We start from the raw sequence: 25,750 nt of genomic DNA, 5'->3' as shown, positions 1-25,750 counted from the left end.
TTACATAGAAGATAACATAGGCAGGCCCAGGCCAATCCTGTGATTTATTTATTCTGACACACACACAAACACATACACTGACACACAGACACGCATCTTCCAGTCAAGAAGAGCTGACATTTATAGTTTTAGCAGCCCAATCCTTTTATGGTAACATGGTTTGTTTTTCTTTTTCTAAAAGAAAGCAGTGGATTTATTATGTTCAGCTTCTTACTAAATGAGCTGAAGGGAGATTTATAAAGCAAATAAACAGAAAGATTTACGGTTTCTTTCACAGCAGATAAAAATTATGGAAAAACTCATTGACCTTTTGAGAGAAGAACTTGGTTCAGTCAACCAGAAACTAAGTGCACCTAAGAGGTTTCCAATTAATCCTTTAATTTAAATCCTTTGTCTCTCCCCGGTAAATATGCTAGGGGAGGGGAGGGTGCTGCTGAATTCCAGTTCATTGCTTTTGAAGTGTAACTACCTGTGGTCATTGCAAACAGATGTCCCACCACACTAAGCACTAAGTATCAATAATGTTGGTAACAATTAGAAAGTAAAAGAATGGGCTGATTATAGAGAGAAGGGAAGTACAGCAGGCAGCTAAGCAGGAGTAGCTGATTTTGCAGCTGCCCCAGGAAAGGGGAAAAAAAAGGGGGTGGGGGGGTGAGGCAGAAGAGTTCCACATCATGAAAAGGGAGGAAGGGGATGAGTTGGAAAGTAGATAGGGCCATGATGAGTCTTGAGGAAGTCTCTTTCATGAAGTTCTCCAGAGCAGAGATATTGCAAAGGGAATCAAGGAAACAGGTGTATCTATGGAGGACCATTGTGGTTTGCATCTAAAATGTCCAGCAATGCCTAGGGTTTTGTGACCAGCCTATGGTGCTACTGGGAGGTGGGACCTGGGTAGAAGAAGTGTCACTGGATTCATGTCCTTAAAGGGTATACCTTATTCCCAACACCCACCCCACCCTCTCCTCTGTGGTTGCCAAGGGTGAAGAGCTTTGCTTCAACATGCCCTTTCACCATGATGTACTACCTTTCTTCAGGCTCAGACCCAATGGAACCAATCATGAACTGAAACAATGAGCCAAATAAATCTTTCCTCCTTTAAGTTGTTTTCTCAGTGAAAGTTCTTTGTCACAGTGAGGTAAAGCTGACTAACACAGGACTTATTATTCCTTATCAATGCTGAACCAACATTGTAAAATAAGCGTTGCCCAAATTTTTCTTATCTAAGTATCAAACTATGCTCATTTGGAATCCAAACAAAAGAATAAGGGGGAAAAAAGACAAAATGCCTTACTAAAATTCTTGCATTATTGGCACTCCATTTTGTTTGGTTTGGTTTGGTTTTTCATGGAGACTAATACAGCCTTGGATTAGGATTTAGGGCATACCATTTGTAAACAGTATAACCTTAGGCAAACCATTAATCCTCTTGGTTTTACAGGGATAACATTAATACCTCACTTGTATAACTGGGAGAATCAAGTGAAATAAGGAACATAAAATGCTCCTTATTTTATATATAACTGTGACAAGCACTGAATAGACAAGAGGAATTATTAGACATCATCAGTAGCAGCAGCCTTGTCATCATTTGTCTATGCTAGGGCTGAATTAAAGCCAGAAAAATACTGTGGTTTGGTGTAGAAACAGCTGGATTCAGTACAAAAAGATACAATACCCTTTTGCAGAGAGGAGATCTAGGGTTGTAGAAACAGGGACATCTAACTCCAGTACTTAATTACTGTACTGGGTAACCTTTTCCTTGAGCCTTAGTTTCTTCATCTGTAAAATGAAATTAACAATATTTGTAATAGGGTATTATATGAAAAAAATGTAAGGTTTCAGTATAGTATGTAAATGAAGTAATAAATATGAGCAGCAAAACTCACTATGATTCACTCATGCATGCATACATTCCACAATCATTTATTGAGCAGCTGCTGTGACCACACAAGATTTCATGTTAAAGACTGATCAGTGAATAAAGCAGAGACTAAAATCCTTGACATTGCTGTGTCTACCCTCCATGTTAATAACTGTTCAGTGTGTACTGTGAGCACTCATTAAACAATTTGAGTATGTTCTAAGAAAGGACAACATGAAAAAAGACATAAACTTGGATTAGATTTAATTTACCTGAGTTTCAGACCTGGCACTTTACCTCTCTGGGCCTTAGTTTCCTCATCTATAAAAGAGCCTACAAATAAGAGTTAATAGGAAATAAAAGAAATGATATATGCTTAAATACTTCATAAATTACTCTGTGTTATACAGGGTATTTGCTATTATATTTATTTTACCTATATACTTGTCTGATGATCACATTTTCAACAATATTACACTCAAACTTAACCAAATGAGGGAAAGCAAAATAATTCTCTTCTTATTTCAAGTTATTCAAAACATTAGAAGTGTAGTGCATAGATTAGGCAAATTATGAAAGAGAAACAAGTGGCTTTAGAGGAATTCACATTAAAGAACTTTCTTAAACTTTTAAAACTCATAATTATTATACAAAATCCTGTCATTTGTGACAAAAATATCCAGAAATTTCTAGTAATTGCTGGATTTGGAAGTGTTCCTAGGACCTATAATAGTAAAACACATTAAGGACTTTTTTTTTCAAAACATAGCCTATAGATGTCTGCTTTCAGAGAACGCTGATAGGTTTCATGTATGAATTATGTTATACAAAGCATTTAAATAGTTGGTAGGTTAAACAGTTTCCTATGAGCTTTTCCAAATTGTTACATGCGATTTTGATACCTGGTGTGTAACATGTTTCTAAACATATTTGCAAAAGCAATCAACTTCCTCTCCCATCTTAAGAAAAGTGGAAAAAAAATAAGAAATTTAAGTAAACACAACTGACACATTTAAGATATCCTTTTGGATTCTAAAACAAGAAGCATTCAATATTCGGTGACCACTGGAGAACCACAAAGCCCAAAGCTGGGTTGGGGATGTAGATACCAAACTATCTGCTTTCACTCAGAAACCAATTAAATTCTATGCGTGCTTTTGCCATTGACTACATGCTGTGGACATTCATTATCTATGCTAAAATTTAATACAAATTATGTTCAAAAGTGAAAAGTGAAAAACCCAACATGAAATTGCTTGTATATGTCTGTGTCTATGTACAACAATAAAGTCTATTGAGCTGCACCAAAAATAATCATACAATAAGCAGTGGACTTCACTTTTATTCTAGGGAAGGCCAAGCTATTACCATTTGATTGTGGAAGAAGAATGGTAATGCACTAAAATTAGTGCTCAAAAGCACTACAAGAAAGCCCCTATTTTTATTACCTGTAGGAATAGCAGTAGTGAACAACAATGAATAATTCTTCACTACAAATGAATTTCAATGCACCAAAGTGAATTGGGGTTGTGAGGAATCCACCCTTTTGGAAGTAGATTGAAATTCTGGGTATGTACAAAGTACTAAACACCACCTAATATTGTGAAAATTCAAGCATTTCAAACTTTTCATTAAACATATTCTCTTTGCATGCCTATAGCCCTGACCAAGAGAGATGCTGAGGCCTCAGCTAGCCATAATCCTGCTTCAGGGGAAGCTGAAGCAGGAGGATCTCAAGTTCAAAGACAGCCTGAGGAACATAAGACCCCACCTCAAAAAATAAAGATTCCTAAAGCATCATATGAGAGAAATCACCCGGTCTGCAATAGATTTTCAGGTGAGCAGCCCAGCAAGGAAGAACTAACTAAAGATTCTTGAGGATACTAAGAATTGCTATTAATCACACCTGGTCTGCAATCGAGAATTATTCTCCCTGTCCATCAAAAAATGCTGAGCTGGTATGTCAGAAACACAAATATACATTAGTCATACAAGACATTATTTCTGAGGAAGAAATTTGCCAAAGTATAGAACTAGAGAAAAAGGACAGCTGGCCAAATGTATCTTGGTAAATTAAAAACAAAAATGTATAACAGGAATCAACTGGGGTTATTTTTTGTCTAGATCATTCTATGACTTATTTTTGGTGTCAGAAGGACCTGAAATTAAATCTGGTTCTGTCATATACTAGATATTGAGCCTTGGTTTCTTTATTGACCAACTAAGATTGAATTAGGTAGCAAGTACAAAGATCTGCTTTGTTTGTACCCTGCATAGTCTTCCTTTTTCATCCAGAAAAGTATTTACCAAATAACTGAGAGTTTCCTAACACCAAATGTTCACTCCTCAATAAATACCTACAAAGCACTTGCTCTGTTCCAGGCACTATGGAGAATACTAAAGATACAAGGATGAGCTAAATGAGCAACAATCCCAGTCTTCATGAACATTCTGGTGCTTGTAAAGGGAATGCTCATTTCCATTCTTTTCTGTCAAACATAAACAAACTTATTGCCTTGTCAGTCAAATGCAAAACGTAAGTTTGCAGAATCCTGGAAGCATTCACATGTGACCTATAATCTATCTGACAAACCAAGCTTCTTTAGCTGGGCTCAGAAAAGTTCTCAGAGTTTTCAGGAGCTAGGTGAGCATCAAAAGACAAAATTCTGTAATTTGGCAGTGGAGGAAAAGTGATAAAGATCCAGAAATGAACAGGAAGCCCCTGAATCTCTGCAACAGCTCTTCAGAAGCTGTCAGCTAGCACTGGGCTTTCTATAAATCCCTTCAATACTAAAAGGAGGAGGGTAAGGTTTTTGTAAAGATGTGTGAGTCATAATTGGAAAACACTACAAGGTGGCGTTTTCCATCTTAAAATTGTAAATGAAATGAATCTCTCTCTTTCTCTCTCTCTCTTTCTCTCAGATGCTTAACATCTTGGTGAAAAGAATCCATACAGCATTACGTTTATTCATGGAATCACACCTTCATTTATTTACCAGTTCACTCAGAAAGTGCATTTCCTGTGTAACTATTATATACTCCAGGTCCTAGGCTAGATTGTGGTGACACAAAGATGAGTCAGAAACAACCCTGGCCTTTGAATAGCTCTTAACCTAGAAAATATGTCGAAAAGTAATCAAGATCCTATATGACAGGCACTCTAAAATAAGGGTTTGAACAAAGTGCTATCAGAACCCAGAGGAGTGAGCCACAAAGTCAGCCATCAGAGTTTGATGTGGTATCAATGAAACAGCCAGCGAATTAATTCTAAATTCACTTTTCACACAACATCCAATCTACCCTCACATCCCATCTATCAACCAATCCTATTGATTTCACCTCCTGTCCACCACTATATCTTGCCTGGATCATTGCAACAGACTGACAATTGGTGTCCCTGACTTGCTGCTGTAGCCAGAACAATTTTTCAGACATACAAATTGAATCTCATCGCCTCTTTTAAAAACCCATCAACAACTTTCCATTGCCTTTAGAGCCGAGTCCTGTGGGGCCTCCCTCTGCTTTTGCCACTTCCCAGCTCCCACACTGGGTTACACACACAAAGTGTTCCTTTGCTCTTCTGTACCTTCAGTTTCCAGAGATGCTGCTCCCAAAGCCTCCTTCCATCTTCTTTAACCCCTGCCTCCAGTTTCTAACTCCATCTTATCCAATGGTCTCAGCTTGGATCTCCCATGGCTCCCCACCCTTCCCCACCAAACATTCAACATCCCTCAGAATAAGTGTAGCTCTGATCTTACAGAACTACAGATACCGTGGCACCTCTCCTGCTAACTCCAAGAATCAGCCCTCCCCTTCCTCTCTACAGACACACTTCTGAACTACGTATTTTAGGAATTGATTATATGTATTTTAGGAATCAATGATAGCTAATTGAACATATATTATATTTGAACTTAACTAATGTCGATTAAAATCCTATTTTGTGCTAGATTTTATCTTAGATTATTTTGTTCACCTTAGTTCTTACATGAATTCTTAAAAAGAGACTTCTGAAGTAGGTATTAGCCCACTAATTTCACAAAGGGGAATTACAGAGAGATGAAGTTTCCTGCTTGAATTCACAAATGGTAGAGCCAGCATTTCTAAAAACCAAAATCCAGTTTTTCCAAGACACCTATGCTATTCTTCTCTAATTGTTTGGGGTGTACAATTCTTATTTACACAGCCAAGTTTCAACAAAACGCTGAAGTCACAGAAGGCGCTAACGTACTAGCTGCAACAGCAAAAGTACAGTAAAAGTTTAAAGAGTTCAATTTTTATCATTCCTGTCTAGATATCAGTCATCTTGAAGATCATCAAAAGAAATAACCAAAAAAGTTTGAAACTACTAAATTTCTATTTCCATTTAAAACTCTTAAAACTTGGACTGTCCCTAAAATGTAAGCAGGGATGTTTTTCTCTTCTTTTTTTTCCTTATTCTTTTTGTCACATCAAATGTAAATACTACAAATAATTTAACATATGCACAATGACTTTCCAGGAGAAATGCTAACATCCTAAAATACTGTACAGTGAGCCAACAGATGTCTCAGTATGTCTCTTACAGTAAAGAAATATATCATAGAAAAATAATGTAAGGCCATCTTCACAGGCTTGGCTTCTGGGTACCACCCAGCCCCATGCAGTGTAACATGAATCGCTGGGGGAATTATTGCTGCCATGTGACCCTAAACATAATTTTCCTTACCTACCAATCTGATTACATCCTCACTCTGACCTACAGAAGTGGTCTTTGATGGGTTTTAAGCATTCATCCGTATTGATAAAAATTTTTGAGCATGTATTTTCTGTATATAAATATGTAACAATTAAAGTATATGCATGTATTATTACTCTAATATTCCATGCCTTTTATAAAATTTACACCAAAATGAAAACAAAAAGGATGAGATGAAAATAAATCAAAATCCTAACTTTTTTCTACATCCCAACAAGTGCAATTCTGCACCCAGAGTGATGCCTGAATATCTCTCTCTTCCTCTCTCTCTCTCTCTCTCTCTCTCTCTCTCACACACACACACACACACACACACACACACACACACATATATAATATATATTTGCATATATAAATACATATTTATGATTATGTTACATATGTACGTATGCACCCACATCCACATATATCGCTATAGGAGAAACTGACATTATATAGATTCACAATGCTCTGGACAATCTGACCACCAGCCATATCTCCATTCTCATCCTCTACCAAACTCCTTATGTCCTAGCCATCACAAACATTTCACTTTGTGCTTTTGTATATGTTAAGCCCTCTACTAAGAATGCCACCCCTCAGGCCTCCCCTTATAAACCACTTCATTCTTAAGGGGTTAGTTCCTCAGCGGTGCCTCTCACAGGGCAGCCTGTGGGGATTCCTGTTGGCAGAATGCATTGCTCCCACCAGTACATTCCCAATATGATGTAAATTCTAGGGTGGAGCAAATCCTATTGTATTTTTGATACCGGATCACAAAGCTCTTTTCCTCTTTAGATTGTCAGCTTCTTGAGGAAAGGATTTGCAGCTTTATCATCTGTGGGTTTCCAGAAGCCAACACAGGACCCAACCATGTAGGTGGCCAATTACCATTGGCTGACAAATAAGAACAGGCTCTAGTCCTAATCAATTCTATTCCACCTTTGGTAGGACTATGAGTACAACCTTGCAGACTTTGTACTGCAGCAGAAGCCCTTCACCTAGATTACTACAGGAATGGTGGACCTGGAGTTTTGCAAAACAAAAGCCCTGCTTCCAAATATTTCCCACTAAGGCTTAATATAAGGCAGTGGCTCATAGATGTATTGGCAGATATACGTCCATATCCATAATGTGCCTAGATAGGTAGACAGACCACAAAGATGTGAAGACCTGAGTTCTAGTCCAAGCACTGCTAATGGTGAAAATAATATATATTATTATTATAGTGATGCATAATTATGTATTCTAATCTCAAATAATGTGACGGTAATTCTGTTATGCTGCTTTAGCCTTTACAGAATTCTTTCACATTCAATAACTTATTTAACCTTTAAAATCACTTAGTAATGTGGTCCTTTACTTAGAGTCTTGTTTAAAAATCCTAACTGGGTTGCAAAAAAAAAAAAAAAAAAAAAAAAATACCAGACACAGTAGAATTGGGTGACTTTCTAAGGTCACCCAGCTCTTGTAAATGGTGAAGCGAGGATCAGTCAAGATCTTTATTCCTAGTTCAATGTTCATCTCCTATATCATTGACCTGTGATTTGTCAAATAAATGGAGGCAGGGAAAATACTAGAAAGCAGGAATATTTGAAGATAGCTTTCCACCTAGGCAAACTGCCAAACAGGAAGTATTTGTTTATTCCACTTGCAAAAGAGCTTTCTTTTCTACATTTATATTGCTTTAATCTTTCACTTGACTTTGCTATGCTTCACAAAATTTAAGATTTGGGGATTTTTATAATGAACAAACATCCTCTGTTAAGAATACGCTTAGCTCTGATAATGTTAGTTTGATGTCCATCACATACAAACATGGATAAGACTGTTGCATGAATTGCTTACCCTCCTAGCTTAAAACTCAGAACTATGTCACATGAGAGACTATGGATTTTGTCTGGGGAAAAAAGAAGAGATGGGTCACTTCCCAACATGAGGTATATTGGGAATGATTAAACCCTAATGAGATGATACTGTGTAGCCACAAATAAGCCTGAAGACAATACCAACAAGAAAATGGAAGAGAAAGGGTTAAGTAATTAAATCCTGTTGAGTCCCCAACTGAGTAATCAGTTGAAGCCAGAGCTCCATTTAGTGGGACACAGGAAATTAAAAAAGTAAAAGGCTTAAAATTAATGAGGGATCTTTTTTTTTTTTTCATTTAGCAACAGGAAAAGTTAGAAAGAACAAAAAACTATTCACCAAAAGGGATTCTTTTTCCTCCTGGGCACACAGCCTCCCTTTAAGTTGGATATAGCCAGTCTCCTGGCAAGTAGAATGGAACCAATCAGTCCAGGCCCATGGAATATCCCACTGATACCCTTCTATTCTGTTTATCCTTCCAAGGTGACTTGAGAAGACATTCATTGTAGATGGTAGGGCCACTAGAGGGAAGAAGCCTGAGTCCCTGACCCCTGAATCACAGCTTCGAAGGAAAACACCTCTTAACCAGGAATATCAATTTTGAAATAGTGTATGAATGGAAAAAAAAAAAAAGGCCTTTATTGTTTTAAGCGTCAAATAATTTGACTTTTTTTCCTATATGCAGCTGGCTAAAACCATTTTTTCTTTAAAAATGATTCTTCTATCAAAATTAAGGAAGAGTTAATCCAGTTGTCATGTGGTCATGAAAGCCATTCTGCAGCAAATGAAGGCAGGACACTTTATATGGATAAAGTTAACAGGCAGAATTTTAGCATGACATGAACTGAGTATAAGCAAAATTTAGCAGAAGCAGCTCCTAAAATAGACTCTGCCTTTTATAAAGGAACTCTTAGACGACACTGACCAGGTACATCTGATATAATAAAGCAGTGTCATAAACATAACCATGAGTCAGCTTCAAGCTCTTCTCTCCTCCCTTCCAATCCTCTTTCCCTCTCTCCCTCCTTCACTCCTTTCAACAAATATATTTGTATATGTATGATCACCATGGACTACTCTTGGTGCTAGAGATTTAATATATAAACTATGATTTCTGCCTCCACAGAGTTTATATTCTAAAGGGACAAAATCAGATAACAAAACTTTTAATAAGAAAAATACCACAATTTTAGATAAGGGCTATGAAGAAAATAAAATACAAAAATTGAAGTGGTTTAGAAGAGTAGCAGTGGGTGGTAGAAGAAGGAATTTAGTCTAGGTGGTCAGGAGAAAGCTTTTCTGAGGAGGTAACATTTGAGCCACAACTGAAATGTTGACTAGAGAGGAAATTTGAAAAGAGCTGGGGAAGGACGTCCCTCACTGAGGAAAGAGTGACTGTCCAGGACTTCTGCAGGGACACAAAGAATTCCAATGTGGTAAGAGAAGAGTGAACACAGAGAAAGAGGTAGGAGATGAATGCAACCAAGTAGGCAGGTTCCAGTTCACACGGGGCCTTACCCAGGACCAAGTGCATGTCATTCTAGAGGCATGGGGGCCATGAGACAATTTTAAACAGAGGGAAGACATAATCTGACCTACACTGTAAAAGCTTACTTTGATGAACCTTTGGAGAAGGGACTAAAGAGGGCAAGGGTGGATACTATTAGAATCATTAGCCACGGATCAGGGAGGCTTGGACTAGAGCAGAAGCAGTGACAAGAACAGGAAATGAGTGTTTGTGACTCATTTTGGAGGTAAGGCCAACAGGACTTCCTGCTGTAGCAGATGTTAGAGGTGAGGAAAAGAGTGGAATCAAAGGTGATCTCTATATCTAATCACCTGAACAACTGGGTGGATGGATGTACCATCAATTGAAATTGGAAGAACAGTTCATGGTCCTCTGTTCTCAGGATCCGGGAACCCAGTAGAGCTTTGTAACTCAGCAATGAAGCTATATGATTACCTGACTGTGCTTCTATGAACCACCCTAGAAATCCAATCAATACTCAACATTTTCATCACAAAGACATAATTAAAAAATTAGTTATGTCTTAGATTAAAAAAAAAAGATATCCAAAAATATCTTTCAAATGATCCTTTGAAGCATCATTTTAACTTAAAAAAAAAAGAAGAAGAAATATGAATTTAACCTCCAGTCCTATTGCCCCTATTGACTTGATGGAGTCTCCTTCCTGTGCACAATTTAATCATGAACTCCTTAGCCTGATAACCAAGTGCAATACCAGTATATGGATTTTGATTTGGGTGTTATTTTTCTTTTTGTTACAATTCTAAGAACAAAATTGTTGGGCAGGGGACTGAGGAGTTGAGAAGAGTTTTGATAAGGAAAAGAGCCGGAACAGATGCTTTTGCAAAGTAGCCTTTGGAATAAAGCAGCAGAGGCAGATGAAAGGCCCAGGGAGAAGCCCCACCTGCACCTGCTGTTGGGAGGAAGATGGCACGCAGCTTGTTCCGACACAGCAAAGGCTACAGATCTCTGTGCGTCTTGTAAAGGGGACACAGGTCTTGACAGATACCTCGTAACAAAAGACATCTCCATGAGCTAAGCAGATTAAATAGAAAAAGTAAAAGAGATACCCCAAAGTATTCTTAGCTCAAGCATTTTTAAATCCCTGAAAAAAAAAAAACAAAATAGGCACAGGAATCAAAAAGGGAAGGTTTTGCTAACAATGAAAAATCGGAAGGAGGTTTTGATCCCTGTCTTATCCCAAGCAGAACTTCTGGAGACTGAAGCCCAGAGTTGATCCTAAATTGGGCTATGTGGGTCACAAAGCTCATACATTTTGCAAAATCTAAAACATGTAAATGCAAAAAAAAAAAAAATGTAAAAAGCACAGTTACGTAACTAATTAATGAATAATTGGAAGTGTGATTAAGCACACTGGCCCATCTTCCCCATGAATTCTACTAATCAGGAATCTACAGTCTTGTTTCTTTGGAAGTGTACTCATGCTAGCCTTTGATTCAGTAAATCTCTATCCTCTTGGATATTCTGAGGGCTGCTTCCTATTTAAACTCTGATTGTTCTGCCACTTTCCCAGCCTCTTACCACTCAAAGGGTCAACTTCTTGGTCATGACCTACAGTCATGGGAAAGAAGCTCTAAATCTCCTTGCTAATCAGCAGCTGTGCTTCAGGCTGTGTTTCAAAAGTTCTGCCACAACAAAAGAAATTAAAGGGATACGAATAGGAAAAGAAGAACTTAAACTATCATTATTTGCTGAGGACATAATTCTATACTTAGAGGAGCAAAAAAAAAAAAAAAAACAAACAAAAAACAAACTCTACCAGAAAACTTCTAGAATTAATTAACAAATTGAGCAAAGTAACAGGATATAAAAATCAATACCCATAAATCAAATGCATTTCTATGCATCAGTGATGAATCCTCTGAAAGAGAATTAGGAAAACCATCCCCTTCACAATAGCCTCAAATAAATAAATAAATGAATAAAATACTTGGGAATCAACTTAACCAAAGAGGTGAAAGATCTCTACAACGAAAACTTCAGAACACTAAAGAAAGAAATTGAAGAAGACTTTAGAAGATGGGACGATCTCCCATGCTCTTGGATAGGCAAAATTAATATGGTCAAAATGGCCATACTACCCAAAGCACTATATAGATTCAATGTGATTCCAATTAAAATTCCATAATCATCTCTTATAGAAATAGACAAAGCAATCATGAAATTCATTTGGAAAAATAAGAGACCCAGAGTAGCCAAAGGAATCCCTAGTAAGAAAAGCAAAGCAAGAGGCATCACAATAACAGTCCTTAAGCTAACCTACAAAGATATAGTAACAAAAATTACTTGGTACTGGCAACAAAATAGACATATAGGCCAATGGTACAGAATAGAAGACACAGAGACAAACCCACATGCATACAGTTATCTCATACTAGTCAAAGGCACCAAAAACATACAATGGAGAAAAGATAGCCTCTTCAGCAAATGGTGCTGAAACTGGAAATTCATATGCAGTAAAATGAAAATAAACCCCTATCTCTCATCAGGCACAAAACTCAACTCAAAATCAATCAAGGATTTAGGAATGAGACCAGAGAACCCACACATGATAGAGAAAAATATAGGCCCAAATTTTCATCACATTGGACTAGGCCCCAACTTCTTAACAAGACGTCTAAAATGCAAGAAATAAAATCAAAAATTAATAAATGGAATGGATCACACTAAAAAGCTTCTTCTCAGTAAAAGAAACAATCAATGAGGTGAGCAGAGAGCCTACATTTTGGGAACAAATTTTTGCCAAACGCATATCAGATAGAGCACTAATCTCCAGGATACATAAAGAACTCAAAAAACTGAACACCAAAAAAATCAAACAACCCAAAAAATAAATGGGCTAAGGAGCTGAACAGACACTTCTCAGAAGAAGATATACATTTGATCAACAAATATATGGAAAAAATGTTCAACATTTCTAATAATTAGAGAAATACAAATCAAAACTTTCATCTCACACCAGTCAGAATGGTAGTTATCAAGAATACAAACAATAAGTGTTGGCAAGGATGTGGGGGAAAAGGCTCACTCATTTATTGCTGGTAGGACTGCAAATTGGTGCAACCAATCTGGAAAGCACTATGGAGAATCCTTAGAAAACTTGGAATGGAACCACCATTTGACCCGGCTATCCCACTCCTCTGTCTATACCCAAAGCACTTAAAATCAGCATATTGCAGTAATGCTGCCACATCAATGTTTATAGCAGCTCAAATCACAATAACTAAACTGTGGAACCAACCTAGATGTCCTTCAATAGACAAATAGATAAAGAAACTGTGGTATATGTACACAATGGAATATTACTCAGCATTAAAAGAGAATGAAATTATGGCGTTTCCAGGTAAATGGATGGAGTTGAAGAATATCATGCTAAGTGAAGTAAGCCAATCCCAAGAAACCAAAGGCAGAATGTTCTCTCTGATAAGTGGATGAAATCCATAATTGGGGGGGGGGGGTCATGGGAAAAATGAGGAAATTTGATTTAGCAAAAGGGAGAGGGGGTGGGGAGGGTGAATGGGGGCAGGAAAGATGGTGGAATGAGACGGACATCATTACCTTAGGTACATGTATGACTGCACATGTGGTGGGACGCTACATTGTGTACAACCATAGAAATTTAAAGCTGTGCTGCAATTGTGAACAATGAATCAAAATGCATTCTACTGTCATATATACCTAATTAAAATAAATAAGAAAAAGTTATGTCGCATGAAATTATTAAATTCATACAAATACAGGGAATTTGTCCCACAACATTTCTTTAAATATAGCTCCAGTTGTATTTTTTTTCTAAAGAAGAAATGATTCCATCTTTATAAATTATTATGCTTGGTGCCAAACTGCCAAAAGTATGTTCTTGGTGGAACAGACAAAACCTGCTCCCTCCAACTAAAATCACTCTCCCCTGCAACCTGTCAATTCTCCCAAAGTACTGGCCTCTATGAACACACACTCTTCCAAATCCATGAAAGACCCTTGTAAATATTCATATTATAAATTAATAATGCTGCTGCTGATGATGATAATAACTGTCATGATGTGTTACTAAATGTTTAGTGAATAGCAGACAACTTGCCAAATCTTTGACATGCATTGTCTCTTCATCATGTTAATTGGGAGAGCCAATTGACCACCTTGGATTTTGGCATAACCAAACACTAATTTACATGTGTGGTCTGCAAAACTATTTTCTGTCAGCAGGGTCATAGCCCACTAACGATGATCCAAACAATTTGTATTTTTCCTGATGATTCTTAATACTTGCTCTGTTTAAAGTTGCTTTCAGATGTAAGCACTGAACACACAAGATTTTTGTTGTGATGGTGTTTTATTTTTTTTGGCAGGGGGTTGGGTGAGTTGGCGGGGGGCTCCGGGCATTGAACTCAGGGGCACTTGGCCACTGAGCCACATCCCCAACCCTATTTTTTATTTATTTAGAGACCTGACCTCACTAAATTGCTTAGGGCCTTGCTAAATTGCTGAAGCTAACTTTGAACTTGTGATCCTCCTGCCTCAGCCTCCGGAGCTGCTGGGATTACAGGCACGTGGCACTGCACCAGGCTGAACCTGTGAGTTTTGAATCAATTAATTCAGGTGGGTACATCCGTGAAGTTAGCTAAGTTACGGAAAGTTAACATATAACCACTCCTCCACATACCCAAACCTGCTAATTTTGGTGGTATACACGTTGCCCACTCAGGCCACATGTCCATCACCTGTCAGCAGTAACTCTGCTTCATGTCATCTTCGCTCTGGAACCCTGGCTGAAGCGGAAGCTCTGATCTGGAATATTGCCAGATTTTCATGTCATAAAGAGAAGAAAATGATGTAGAATCCTGCAAAAGTTCTTAGAGCTTCTACTATGAAATGACACATGTCATTCCCACTTACATTTCTTTGGCCAAACTGGATGCCAGTGGGATAAGTGAGGAGACAGCAAATATTCTGAACAACAAGATGACACGGAACAGTGCGAGAGTGGTGAGAAGGTTGGGAACAGTGTAAGTCTGGGCTTAAAGCCCTGGAATAGAAAGGAGTTGAATTTGATCTTCATTTCTGAGTATAGTGTTTGCATTTATAAAATGAAGCTAATGGCAGTCGAGGCTTTCAGCCTTCTCACAGATTTCTTGAAAGTTTCGGAAAAAAAAAAAAAAGTATAAGATACCTGAGAGAAGTCTGGGAAATTCAGAGTATTCTGCAAGTAAAAGGTCTTATCATTTAATACTAACTGTAGCACTTTCTATACCTGGCAGATTGCAGGATGCATAAATTATGTTATCCTTCATTCACCTAAATGGCTTTTTTGCAACCTGGAAAAAACAGTTTGTGAATCTCTAAAGAAGATCATCACTAGGACCCCTCTTGCTACATTTTCCTCAGACAGTACCTCTAATTTAAACTAATGTATCAAAAACTACTCAAGACCCATTCATTGAAAATGTTATCACAAAGGGGAAAAGCCTCAGCCTGCCAAGTTCATAAAACACTGAAATCCAACAAAAGCAGTTTTCAAAATGGGGAATGCGCCTGCTTGAGTCACAAGAGGCAGAATGAAACAACCTCCTGTGACTTGTATCATAGTTGACAAAAGCTCTTATTATCTTCTATTGATTGGCTAGGAGTTCCGATATCTTCTCTCTGGCAGATTCTACAATCTCTGCAGAGCAGGAGTCCTTAATACACCACAGCTCTGCTACTACCTTAGGAAGTTAAGAAAATTGAAAGCGTTTTATGCTTCTTTATCCACTGAGAGCCTGAAGAGGCTTTTCAAGAGAGACTGGACAATGTGTGTAATGCTTTGTTTTAATTTGCAAACCAGTCTTGTTCGTGGTGGCTTTTATAATGTGGGCCATTTTTGCTCCATTTACTTGGGTTAAAAAATAACTTGCCTGAAGCAGTTCGTGAGTATCTAGCTCTCTCTAGGATAGGCTAAGACAATGAGCCTGCTTTCTGAGCATCTCCAGTACCAACTCTAAGCTTGTCATCAGATCACCCCAGAGGGCAGTTCTTAGGAGAAAACTAGGAAAATGGCCCAGGAACTAAATTTAACTAATAAAAGAGTGGGGTTTTGCCCTCCCAAAATCAAACCCCAGTCTTTTCTATTGGCATATCCCTGTTTGCTTGGAACAGAGGAAAGGATCATTTGGTCTAAAGGAAGACAACCCACATTCCAGCTTCAGGGAATGAACACAATTGACCCAACCAGCAGGAGGTATCTCCTTTCCTTACACCCAAACATTGGCCCAGGGGTATATGGGTGGGGGTGCAGGGGGCAGGGATATCACCCAGGTCTGAATAAGATGGGAAATATTCTGCATATGGTAGTGGTAGGAGTGGATATATATATATATATATATATATATATATATATAGATAGATAGATAGATAGATAGATATAGATATAGATATAGATATATAGATATATATGTAAAAAGACAAAATTTTACACAGAGATTTTTAATTGCCACCCTTCTTCCCTTTCTTATATGGAGGAAGGGACCATGACTGGAGCTATGGCAGCCTCTATTCAATCAGAGGAACATAAGCGAGAAGGCCAAAGTTCAATATGCTGCAGATGGCAGACAAACTGAAGAAAAGCATCTGCTGTAAATGTCTCGTGTTTGCTCTTTTTGATTCTTTATGCCTTCTGTCTAGATGCCTGCTCTATTCCTGGAGCTTGTTTCTTATATACTTGGAGGACTCCAACCTTTAGCCATTGCTCTTTAGGTGGTATCCCTCTCTCCATGAACAAGTTTCCTGGAACTTGCAGAGAGTCTCTGTGATAACAATGTAATGACTGAGGCCCAAGCACATTACTGTTACTCAAGGTTAACACCACAGTGCACGCTGGCCTGAGGCCAGGCTCGTACACTGCAGGAGCATGTCCAAGAAAATGGTGATTCAGACCTAAAATCACTCAACACAATCAATAAAATAAGGTTTCACACAGAAAGGGCAAATTTAATATCACAGATGGCTTCTCTTGGCACTGAATCTAGGGACTAAAAAATGGTATCAGTGAGGAGAGCATCTGAGTCTCCAACAGCATTAGAACCAGTAGTTTTCTTCCATATTCTTCTAGGTCTTAATAGCTAAGGGGGACCAGGAATGATAGGTGGACAGATTCTAATGGACAACTTAAAGTTCTGTTGGCAATTAGAATCAAATTATTTTGAGATTCCTGTTATGATTGTTCATAGTCTAAGTCCACATATACTAGAAGGTAAGAGAGTAAGTTTTTTTAGACCATTGCCTTGGTTGTAGAGATTTATTTTTTTCATGAAGAATGGTAGGGAGAATGTTCACAACTGAAGTTTTTAAATTAGGTTTCTGAAAATAGCATAATCCAAAAATATTTTAAAACAGACATTAATATGAAGCATTGATATTAGTAATCCTCTTCTCAGAAATTAAAAGTAACTACAATGATATTACAAGGTAGATGAAAGGTTTCATGACATAACAGCTCTTTTGTTCTATCAAGTGGCATGTCCTACTAAGCAAGTTCAAATCAATAAAATTAGCAAGAGGGAAAAGAAGGTTAAAAAAAAATGAGGGTGAAAACCCCACTAGCTAGAATATTGCAAAGTAGGAAGGTAGTGAAGAAAGAAGTTTTCCATGAGAAATGAAAAAAAAAAAAAAAAACACAGAGGCTGCCTACCAGGAACTTACCACTCTAAGTGATGCACTTCTGAACAACTGAAGAGGTCTAGAGTCAAAGCCAAAAAGTTAAGCAAGGTTCAATAATACAAAACATCAGAATAAAAAGAAATTTGCCTTACTGTCACCTATGAATATTTTCTTTACCTTAACACTTGAACCATTTGAGACCCAAAGATCTTAACAGGAGATTGAGCAGATTTTGCAACATTCATTCAACTGAAAACATCTCCCTTCCTGATTAACAGATCACTATCGCTATTTTATTAATGAAGGTAAAAGAAATTACTGAAATGACAGGAACTGGGACAGAGAAGAGTCCAGTCATAACTTTGTCTATTAGACCGTCTCTAAATTGATAGTGGGGAGCCAGGAAGCACCTTAGGGATCGACAGGCTCAGGTACTGCAGCACCATGCATATAGAATGGGGTCAGGACTGACCCCATGCCCCTGGCAAGCTAAAGGAATAAGGGTATGCAATGCTCAACCACCAGCAGGATACCATGCTAGGCTTGGAAAAAGCAGATAAGGCAGAACGATTTTTTCCCCCTGTAGAGCGGATGTGTGGGTCATCTGTGAACCTGTGAGTTTGAATCAATTGAGCCACAAATCCATTGTAGGGGCATCAGCTTGTGTATCAGAGTTATGAGTCCTGTCACTGTGATTCTCGGTAAAGTTTGGTAATTGGCAATATGTGAATGAGCCATTAAAATAAAAAAAGAAAGAAATCCCACTGAAAAAGCAATTCTGACCTTGACAAGTGAAGGTGATAGCTAGGTGCAAGTTAAAAGCCACAATGTCCTTTGAAAGGAAAATCCACCACGTAAAATATAACCCACTTGAATCAAATGTATGAAATATGATATGTCAAGATCATTGTAATGTTTTGAGCAACCAATAAAAAAAATACAATCAAACTCGGAGATGACAGTATCCTCAAATAAGACAATAGAAAATGATGCATTTATGGTTGTTCTGGTGATTGCGACAAACAGTGGAAACAGGGATTTCACATAAACTTGTTACTTTTGGTTACTGGTAATGTTTTGCAACAACCTTCAAAGGTCTTGCTTTCTCATGGTAAACAGCCTGAATAAACCGGAAAAAGAGAGTACTTGGGGTAGTTGGTACAATTTCTTGTGGGAACACATTTCTCAGCCAGTTTCTCACAAGTGACTTCTTTAAATTCTTTACTTACCTTCACAGTAGGCAGAGTCTCCCTGGACAGAAATGTAACCGTTCTTGCACTCACAAGTAGCTTTTGTATTCCAGTTTTTACACTCTGAGTTTTCACCACATTTAGGTGCTTCAGCACAAAAGTTATGACCTAGAAGATACAAATAAAATTTTACATCAGGAAGGGAGGGAATAAAAGACCTCCAAATAATAAAGCATGAAACTTTTTTATTATGTCATTATGCATGAAAACATACAATGGCAATAAACAAGAGTGAACAGGGTAGGGGGTTGGAGAAGAGAAATAGGAAACTTTAGTCTATCCCAAGCTAAAGAGATTTTGTTACTGTACTCAAATTTACTAAGGTTGTCACTACCTAAAGGATCTTATTCATGCTGATCCTGAATCCTCTTCCTATTATCATGTTACATGTCTGGACTTTTTATAATTGTTTCATTGAGAAAATTATGATATATAGAAAAGGAAAGATAAAATATACAAATATATATAATTAATACAAGAAAATATTATCAGTATCTCTTAATTACATCTCTCCAATGAATCCTCCTTCCAGCCATCAGAGATAACTATCCTGAATTCTGGGTTAATCACTCCCTTACATATATTTATGATTTTATCATGTATAGGTACTATTTACTATGCAAATATAATTTAGTTTTACCCATTTCAAAGTTCATATAAATGAAATCATACTGTACACATCTTGTATGGTGTGTTTTTTTTCTATTCACACTTACTAATGTTAACAACATTCATCAATGCTGTATGATATACCATATTCTTTTAGCCACAGGTTTGACATTTTCTTTTTCTCAACATTTCTGCCTGAATCCCTGCCATGCCTTCCAGGATAATTATTTATCTTCCTAAAATATACTTTAGAAGCTTCTTTACCAAGGATCCTTTCATAGGACCCTGCTTGATTTTCATTTGTCTAAACGTATCTATATACCATCCTCATACTTATAGCTTTACTGGCTAGACAGTTACTCTGTCTCAATACTTTGAAAACATCATTCCATTGTCATGATTTCTATTACTGCTTTGGAGTAGTCAGTTGTTAATCTAATAGTCATTCCTTCCTATGAAGCAACCTCTTTCTCTATAGATACTTTCCAAGTATCTGCTTGTCTGGTTGGTTGCTTGCTTTTGATATATACTCTTTAGTTTTACATTGAGGTTATCATGAATTTATTATTGGTATTTCTTGGGATTCCTAAATCTGAAGACTGGTGAAATCTTTCACCACTTTGAAAGACTCTTATGTATGCTCTTCAAACATTCTCCCGTCACAATTTTCTCTCTTCTTTCTTCTAACTGGATAAATGTTTTTCCTTCTTGAGCTCTCCTTCATGTAACTTACATTTGTTTTTTCATATAATCTGTTTCTCTTTACTTTTGATGCTAAATTCTGTATGCCTTCTGGATGAATCTTTTAAGATGTCTCTCTAGAGTTCTATCACATTCTGTTTCAGTCACTCATATAATTTTTTTATTTCACTTATTTTTATTTTCTAGAATTACAACTGCTTCTTTTTTGATCTGCTTGTCAAATTTGACAGTCCCTCATTCTTTCATCTTTTATTTTTTTCTTATTTCTTCAAACACATTACACTTGCATGTTCTATATTAACAGTTTCAATATCTTCAGTCTTGCACATCTAATTTTGCAGTTGGTAGTTTGTGCTGAGTATCACACATGATAGTTAATTTTCTTGTGTTTTGAGTTGATTCTTTCATTTGCAAGCTCTCATATTCTTTGAAATTTAATCTATGGGAATTATTTGAAGTTTTGGTTTTAAAATTGCATTTCTTCAGAGAATTTGTGTTTGCTTCTGTCAGTTGCTTAAGGGAATCATCAATCCAAAATCACTTTAAACTACAATTTTGCCTTGGGGATGAGAACTGAGCCACACAGATAGAATAAATTCGAGCCCAAAGCTTTCAGGAATGCAAACTTTTATCCTCTAGACCTTAATCTAGAGTCAAGACTGACAGGCAACTTTCCTTTTTCACTGTGGATTTCTCCTAGTTCACCCATTGAGGGATTCACCATTCAAAGTCCTTATTTAAAGCATATCAACTGGCACCAAACTGTCTCCCACATTCCAACACAGTGTCCATTAAAAGCCACAGCCCCAAACCACTGAGGCCTAGAAATTGCTCTCAGGGAAAATGCCAACTTTCCTATACTTGTTTATTTCAATGATATCACACTTTTCCAATATTTCAGGTCTCTGATTTTCCCCCTTCCTCTTCTGCTATCTCCATCAGAATTTTTTTAATGTGCATATATTATACAGCATTTGGGGTATACTAAGAATTCATTATACCTACCACAAAAATTGTAAAGTTCAAATATGTTAAGATATATGAAGGTACTTTGTCTTCTTTAAGTCAGTATATTTTAGGGAATAATAATTACTATGCTATGAAACTACATGTTGTGGTCTCATAGAAAATACTAGATTTAGGATCTGATGCATAATTCAGAGTCTGCAGTTAGCAAACACCATAAATCACTTTGCCTATCTAGGTGTATATTCCAAGAATGGATGCTATCAGTGATTTCCAAAGTATGTTTCTCAGAGTCCTGGGCACAGATAAACTATGACATAGGGTTCAAGCTATCCACTCCTGATTCAAGTAGAATACTTATACTTTTATGTTTTTGACATATGGGTCTTGGAAATGACAATTTGTGGCTTAAAAATATGGAAATCAACTAAACTAGATTAAGTCTAAATTTAATTCCTTTTTGATGAAATTCTAGAAGATTTTTTTTCTCTGAAATAAAATTTTAATCCAAAAATAATTAGGCTGTGCTTTATCTAGAGGATGATAATAATTGTTATTAAATAATAATAATAATAATAAAATTTATGTATCTATAATATTCCTGACATTATACTGGATATTTTAAATGAGGACAAAAGCATTATACACCTTATTAATATGCTGTTCAAAAAGTTAAGTAGACTAATCCATGTATAGCACTTGGAACAGTTACTGATACATACTACAAAAGTCAATAAAGGGTACCTACCATGATGATCATGTTGATGTTAACAATGATTAGAACTCAGAATAATAATGCCGTTATCTTCAACTTCAAGATAAGAGAAATTCAAACTCACCAACACTTATCTAATAAGTGGAGATGCCCATATACTTTCCATTATGTTTTATATCCTTCTGACAATAAAACTAGCAATATTAAATGAAAGACACAGCTATTCCTTGAGATAATAGAGTAAATGTGTAGCCCTAGTGAGCATGCTATTATATCCAGTCTCACTACCTATGGCCTATGTACTGGTGATTACCCAAGTCAAGAATAGAGCAAGAGTGTAACTTGTTGGAAATCTGAAACCTCTGATAGCTGAGAACACTTCTACATGAACTTGAAAGGCTTACAGTAATCGTTACAACTAAAATAATTTGATGTTTTGCTACCAAAGGGCAATTTTAAGCATCACAGCTCTCTTAGCCAGACTAACTGCCTGTATTTTACTTCTCATCTTAGAATTGATCAATAATTAAGTTGTCATATTTTTCTTCATTGTGAAGTTGTAACCAACATCATATGTTCATCTTTTATCACAGTTATTCTTTGTCTATATTTCTTTTCTCTCCCTTTCCTTTTTACCTGCATTTGATAGCCTGGAACAAAATCCCTCAAACACTGTTGTCAACATACATCAAAACATTATATTATACCCCATAAACAGATGAGGGGAAAGAATATATTTTTCATTTAAAAACAAAATTTAGAAAATAAACAAACAAATTTATGGTAACAAAAAATTATTTCAACATCTATCAAGCATCTGCCATGTCAACTCACAATGCAAGGAGTTGGAAAATTTTTATTTCGAGGATAGTGAAGGGCCAATGAGACAAAACAAACATCATCAAATCCACTTTAGTTGGGCCTATCATGTCAAAAATATGTTTAATTAATGTAGGCCTTCATTGAAGCAGTATTTATTCAGTCTCACTTGCCTTTCTGTACCACTGAATAATCATTTACTCAATATTTATAGGACATTTACTACGTGGGTAAACATCTTGGCACAGTGCAAAGGTATTTAGAATATGCTCTGTCCACAGGGAAATTACAAACTTTAAAGAAAGATAAACCACATACAGGAGTAGCATCATCATAAGGCAATCTACATTAAGTGAGATGCAAGGAGTACAAATTGTCAGCATCTCAGGGATGGAGAAATCTTTTCTAGATGATGCAAAAACTATAGTAGACAGAAACATGGAAGTAGCAGGACACAGACCCTTGTGGGAGGAAACAGAATTTCAACCCTTGAGGAAGGGGAAGTTTGGAAAATCTTAAATAATCTGACACAGTATTACAACAATAATTAACATTTCTTGAGCATGTACTATGAGCTAGGCAATCAGTTAAGTGCTTTACCTATGGTAGTCATTTAATTATATTAACAATTCTATAAAATTCAATTATTATCCCTGTTTTACAAATGTGGCAATTTGAAGTTCAAAGAAGGGAGTGCACTTGTGGAAGTTACCATAACACAGGTCTGAATGAAGCCAGAGCCCATTATCACCATGTTGCTATTCACTGTCTTTCCAAGAGAAACAGATTTCTATATATTCTATCCAAGGGATAAAGAGGATATACTTTCTGCATGAATATATTCAAAGAGACTATAATTTATACTTTCAAATACACACACACACACACACACAATTATGACTTGGGTATGAGGTGTCTCCCCAGGAGCTCACTTTAAGCAATGCAGGAATGTTAATGCTCAGAGATGAAATTATTTCCTTATGAGACCTGGAATCTAATTCATTTGGTGAATTAATAAATAATTTGAATGCACTAACTGGGTGGTAACTGGAGGCAGGTAGGAGGCATGCCTGCCTTTGGGGTTTATTTTTTATCCCTTGCTTCTCATTCATCTCCTCCCTCCACCCCACCCTGCTCACTGTCTTGCCCTCTCTCAATCTGCTCCCCAGCTGCCATGAGCTGAGATGCTTTCCTCCTCTACACCCTTCCATCATGATGTTCTTCCTCACCTCGGACTCAGAGTGGTAGAGTTGGATAACCATGGACTGAACCTCTGACACCATGAATTCAAAATAAATCTTTCCTCCTCTAAGTTATTCTTGCTAGGTATTTTGGTCAAAGCAACACAAAGCTAAGACGTGTTTTCTGCCAATAATTCCAAGTCTTCCTCTTTAAAATGTCTAACTTAAACCACTCCAACTTCTTTCAGTCAGAGTTTATGTCTTATTCATTTCTCTCAACCAACAGTTTCCTGCATAGGTATAGTTGTATGAATTCATGATTGACTTATAGATGTATGGAAAAATGGATGGGTAGTAGTATGGCTGGGTAAAGTAACGACTGAAGGAACAGATACACAAATCTGCACAGGCATGTGTTCCCCCATCATAACCACTTAGAGGGCAAATTTGACTCATTTCTAGTCACCATATTTCTTTCTTTAAACATATTTATTGAGTTATAATTTATGTGCCATAAAATTCAGCTATTGTAAAGTAGATAGTTTAATGATTTTTAGTAGATTTCCCAGTTGTGTGACCATCACCACAACCCAATTTTAGAACAGTTTCATCACCCCAGCTGGTGAACATCCTTCTTAAAACCCCACCTCAGCATCTGAGTTGGCTGCCAGCTCATATATCCTCAATTAATTCTCCACCTTCCAGAATCCTTCTAACAGCTTTGTCTTTCTTATCTGGTGTGTCTGAATAGCATGACATTTAAGATTCACAGCTTTCTTTCCTGGATATTTGTCTTCAGTTGCTACTGAGCCTGCCTCTCTCTCTCTCTCTCTCTCTCTCTCTCTCTCTCTCTCTCTCTCTCTCTCTCTCTCTCATCCTCCAGCTAGACTTGGGCAGATTTTTTTTCTGCTGCTTGGTGATCATGAGTCTCCTCAAAGTCATCCTCCTTCTTAAATACTGATTTCTTGCTTTTATTTGTCATGAAATTAGAAGCTGTGACCAGATTGTAGAAGACACACACACACACACACACACACACACACTCACACACACACATTTAAATAAGCTGCCTAATTTTAAAGTTTTTAATTGACTGTTTTAAATAAGTGACTCTATTCTGTCATTACAAGCACACAGCATCACTTTAACTAAGACTGATATGAATACAGAGAATATCTTCATTATAAAGATATTGAAATCTTCCAATATGCCAGGCTTATTGCTAATCATGTGACACATATTACTTCATGAAGCCCTCATAACACCCTAAAGATGACTGTTATCCCCATTGTACAGCTTAGGAAAAGTATGGCTTGGACTTTGCTTATCCAAGGTAATGCAACCAGTAAGTGACAGTCACAACTTGACTTGAAAGTTCTTGTTAGGACCACTAACAATATTTAAATACTTAGGGGCATAAACAACTACTAAGGACTATTCTCTGAGAATGTGTGTAGATAATAACCCTCTGTGTCCTATAAATTATTTTTTTTTTTAAAGAGAGAGTGAGAGAGGAGAGAGAGAGAGAGAGAGAGAACTTTTTAATATTTATTTATTTATTTTTTTTAGTTATCGGCGGATACAACATCTTTGTTTGTATGTGGTGCTGAGGATCGAACCCGGGCCACACGCATGCCAGGCGAGCACGCTACTGCTTGAGCCACATCCCCAGCCCCTATAAATTATTTTTTTAGTTGGTACATTTAGGCCCCAACTGTAGTTTCCGCCAATCTGTTCTTAGAATAAATTAAATCTAATGGTGCTTGATCATTTTAGAACACCTACCTTCCTCTGGAGCAATAATTGGGGGTTCATGGTCCCCCTTTACATCACAGGAAGTTACACAAAGTAGCAGCACGCCTTCCTTTACCCATGTTATGCCA

At 37.0% G+C, this 25,750-nt stretch overlaps 1 protein-coding gene across 2 annotated transcripts in view; it reads right to left on the bottom strand.

Moving 5' to 3' along the window:
* Nell1 (neural EGFL like 1) overlaps positions 1 to 25,750 on the bottom strand; it is a 787,071-nt gene that overhangs the window by 533,295 nt on the left and 228,026 nt on the right. For both annotated transcript variants that reach the window (XM_076844271.2, XM_076844272.2), the window contains exon 12: positions 18,855 to 18,983. In XM_076844271.2, coding sequence (XP_076700386.1) covers positions 18,855 to 18,983 — 129 coding nt within the window. The remainder of the gene's footprint in view (positions 1 to 18,854; positions 18,984 to 25,750) is intronic.

The sequence above is a fragment of the Callospermophilus lateralis genome, chromosome 2 (assembly GCF_048772815.1).
Source record: "Callospermophilus lateralis isolate mCalLat2 chromosome 2, mCalLat2.hap1, whole genome shotgun sequence".
Lineage (NCBI taxonomy): Eukaryota > Metazoa > Chordata > Mammalia > Rodentia > Sciuridae > Callospermophilus > Callospermophilus lateralis.
This window is presented reverse-complemented; position numbering and strand designations above follow the sequence as displayed.